General features: G+C 43.0%; 1 protein-coding gene across 1 annotated transcript; it reads right to left on the reverse strand.

Moving 5' to 3' along the window:
* Positions 1 to 2811: 2811 nt before the first annotated feature.
* On the reverse strand, positions 2812 to 4236 carry LOC117710381 (sperm motility kinase Z-like). Its single transcript, XM_076935250.1, has one exon. It carries the CDS (start codon positions 4234 to 4236, stop codon positions 2812 to 2814), a length of 1425 nt encoding a protein of 474 aa, XP_076791365.1.
* Between the last annotated feature and the right edge of the window lie 201 nt (positions 4237 to 4437).

Here is a 4437-nt window from a genome sequence, read left to right on the forward strand (position 1 = left end):
ATGTATTAACCATATACAATCTTTACTGAATATGGGTTTAACAGAAACACAAGGCATGATGGACAGACAAGGCACAGCCACTTTAATGCATAGTCTCCCTTTGTTCTGCCCCTTCCTTCAGCATGAAACTTGGGGAGCTGGTTGGATCCTGAGCGCGCCTATGAGCCTCAATGCTCCCCAAAGCCACATCAACTCAGTCCCCATGCCTCACTCATGTGGGGTGTTTCATATGTAGATGTTCAACCTCCTGCCATCCGTCCTGTGGGTGTTAAAAAGTAAGACAGGTGGGACCCTGGATCCACAGAGAAATTAACAGGTCTCTAAGTGCTTCTGTGGGTTAAGACAATGTGCTCAATTTAAGCAAATTCAGTATGGTGAGTAAAAATACAACACAACCCACAGGTAGCATGTTACTGCATACTGGAGTTCCCCCTTCTGTACACCATGATGAGAGAAATGATTTGAAAACAACTCAGAAGCTTAAGGACCATTTTATTACAGTTTGAAAGAAAAATGAGATAGGGAAGCTAAAACTAAGCACCTTGGTGAGAGGAGAAACAACTGTGCCCTCTTGACTTTACATCCAAAACAGCAATGGATCAGTGCCAGCATGCTTAGGAGTTTGGATGGCATTCAGAGAACATAGAGAAAGGGTCCCATGCCTCCCAGCCTGGAGCAGGTTGAATTAGGACACAGGGTAGGACTCTGGTGTGGCTTTAAACACTGATGGTCTTGGGATATTCTAGCTCTCTAACTATATTGAATGCTGATAACTTCTAAAACGCCCTAAAAACTTCCTTGTACATTCTGAGGGTTAAAGGCCACTGGCTTAGGTGATTAACACCTGTAGCCTAATAGTGGAGGATTAAGTAAAGTAGCCTTTGATCTATCTCTGCAGGAATTGTGCACCTCTAACTTTCAGCTTGCTAGTTCAAGTCGCAGGAAGAAAAAGAACACTTTGAACAGTGATTTGAGCATTTATTTCTAAGTTGTAAAAGTTTCCATGAAAGCTCTCCAAGAAAAAGGGGGAAAGCATAATGATCATGACAATCCTAAGTGGGACAGGGAAATTCTAAAAAGAGGGGAATAAAGGGGATAATGCTAAGCAAGGCCTGGACAAGGAGAATGAGTGTGTGTGTGTGTGTGTGTGTGTGTGTGTGTGTGTGTGTGAGAGAGAGAGAGAGAGAGAGAGAGAGAGCGCTCTTCTCTTTGTCCTCAGCAATTATCTTCCAGAATACATGATCATATAGTAAAAATTTCATCACAAGTTTATACATAAATTCAAATAATAAATCGAATATGAAGTTTACAACAGTGAAAGTTTACATGCATATCCATTAGAAGTAATTATCTGGCTAAACACTCAGCACCTGTCATAGCTCCACAGGTACATGGAGGGTCAAAAACATAACTAAAGGTTATTAGTGAAGTTTTGCATAGATAAACAATATTGTATCTTCTGTCCTAGCACCCATAACAAATCATTAGTTCTCCTTTTATGACCTTTGGCTAATGGTTTTACAACCTCTTAGAATGTGCTCTGAGTAGTAGAATTACTGGATTTTATCTAGAAGCAATTAACTGGTGACACCTGCAAGATTGGCATAGTTCTCATTGCAGTTTTGACTATCATAAAGGATCTAATAGCAGTCCCACTATAAAAGAACTTAATAAATACTGATATAATTTTAGGAATTCTTATAGGATCATCATTAAAAATTAAGAAGTCATCTTTTGTCAATACAGCATCACTAAAAGACAGTACATCACTGTTCTACAGAGAGCTGCTCAAAAGGGTAGGCTAATACCTAGCGATTGTGATACATGTTTAATAACAGGAAAGCATATCAAGCAGAATCTTTCCTAAAATAATTTTCTCCTGGGCCTTGCCTATAGGAGAAAATCTGTTGTGGATTATTCTAATTCTAGGGAGACGATCTCAGGAAGATCACCTGAGTTAGTTATTAGCTTGTCCTATGATGGCTCCTGACAATGACTTCAGGCTTTGGGCAGCTTAGAATGTTACGTCTTTGCCCAGGGCCAGAGGTAGAACTCAGGTTCTATTCCTGTCCACAAAGAGATCACTTTCCCATAATGATCCTCTGAGTGACTCTGCTCTCTCCACCCACTTTCATATGGTATCTTAAATTTTGATTTGAGAGGGCCATTATGCTTCTTTTTCTTAAAATTAGAGTTAGCAGAGAAATGGGTAATGAAGTTTAAAGCTGGTCCCCCATGAGGATAGAAGGTAACAAGAAAAAGACAGTGCCATATTTACTGGCTCTATGGGGGAATTTCTTTGTCTTTCTTTCAGGGTTCTGGTGGTTATCAGCAAACTTTGGCTTATCAACACATCCCTTATCCATATCTCTATCATTCAACGATATTCTGCCTCTATAGACTTTATTCTAAGATTAGTGTGCAGTCTTTATGATAAATTTGATTGTAAAAGAGAGATTTGAGAACAACTGTAATCTACCCCATCAAGAGGAGCAGCACAGGGACATGCCCCAGTCCAACAAGATACTTGGCAGGCAGAAGGGCATCTGTCTTCAAGCTCACGTTCAGTTTGTTACCCGGGATGCTCTGGAAGGCGGCTGTCTTGCCTATATCCCTGAGGAATGGAATCCACACCAAGACTCCTGAGCCATTTGGTGTGGATCTTTGGATCTTTCCAGGCCTCTAGAGTTTCTGCATGGATCCCTCCCAGCAGCTCCTTGAGTCTGTTCATGAATGATCCCCAACACCGTGACCTCATAATCCACAGGACCTCAGCACCTTTAGCTGGCCTCTGGCTTCCTGTCTTTTCTGCTATGCCTCCCTTTGGGGCACCACTCTTCTCTTCTTGTGTGGCACACAGCAGCAGCAGAGTTGTAATAAACTTTCCCCAATCCTCCTTGTCCACTTCTTCCAGCTCCTGTATGCACCTCGGATTGAGTTCATACTCAGATTGTGCTGTGTCCCTGTGGAGACACTGTCCTCAAAAAAAGTGATCATCCTTTTCTGTGGGCAGTGGGGCAGCATTACAGGTTCAGTGGCACTTCTTCTTAGCCTCTGCCCTACTTTCTCTTTGTTCTTAGAAGAGTCAGTTTTTGAAGATAATGAAAGAAAGACTCGAATGGCTGGTGGATTAGTCATCCTCTTTTGGTAACAAGGGAAGGTGGTAGGATCTGTGAGAGTGGGGAAAGGTGTTACTCCTGGTTTCACTGGCTCAGGCTGGCTGGTGTAGTCATCCTGCTGGCGTGCCTGGCATTGTAGTAGGCTGTAAGTTGCCATAGGTTCATTATACAGCTTATCAGTGAAAGATTTCTGGACCTCACGTGGGTCAAACCCCATGTCTGCCATGACCGTCATGATTTCAGGGTCCAGGTGGCTAGGGTCCATCTTATCAGAGTGACTTGATGAACTTGGCTCTTCTTTCTTAAGCCACGGGTGTGCCATGATGTCCTTCAGTGCTGGTCTTTCTGTAGGGTTTACAGTTAGAAGTAACCGGATAATCTCTTGTAGCTCTTTTGAGAGGTGGTGGGGAATAGCATATTGTCCTAGTAAAATCTGGCTTTCAAGTTCTTTATAGGTAGCACCTTCGAATGGCAGGACTCCAGTCACCATAAAATACAGAATGACGCCTAAGTTCCATGTGTCAACTTTGGTGCCGTCGTATGGTTGTTGCAGGAAGTATTCCGGGGCAGAAAATTGTAAGGCACCACAAAACCTAGACAGCTTCATTCCAGGCTCGACTAAGGCACCCAGCCCAAAGTCTACAATTTTGACGTTGCCTGTAGAATCAACCATGATATTGTCTGGCTTGAGATCATGGTGAACTACACCGATGTCATGGCAGTAGCACATGGCATGAACGATTTGTCTGAATATTTTCCGGGCTAGGCCTTCAGGCAGGAAGCCAGATTCCTCAATCCAGTCAAGTAGCTCATATCCATCAACCAGTTCCAGGATCAGAAAGACATTCTTCTCGGTTTCAATGATTTGGTGCAGAGAAACGATGTTGGGATGGTTCATCCTCTTCATTATCCCCACTTCTGTACTAATTAGGTAGTAGTGTAATTTCTCCTTCGGCAGGACTTTTATCGCCACGGCTGTGCCCGTGAGCCGGTGGTTGGCCAGTTTCACTTGGGCGTAGCTTCCCTGGCCTATGGTCCTTACAATGTCATACTGGGCCCCGAGGGGCTCATATGCAGGGGCGGGCACTGCTGTCAACTCATCCTTTGGACCACACATTACTGGTAGCAAGGCTACCCAGACAAACAGATAAACAAACTAGGTAGGTAGGTAGGTTGGTAGAGGACAGGTCGGTATGGTTAGGTAGGTAGATGATAGGTAGGTAGATGATAGGTAAATATAAAAAAATAATAGGTAGAATGAAAATAAATTAAAAAAAATAAAACAAAACAAAATCCACCTTCTCTCTAAAATACGCAC

The sequence above is a fragment of the Arvicanthis niloticus genome, chromosome 6 (genome assembly GCF_011762505.2).
Source record: "Arvicanthis niloticus isolate mArvNil1 chromosome 6, mArvNil1.pat.X, whole genome shotgun sequence".
Lineage (NCBI taxonomy): Eukaryota > Metazoa > Chordata > Mammalia > Rodentia > Muridae > Arvicanthis > Arvicanthis niloticus.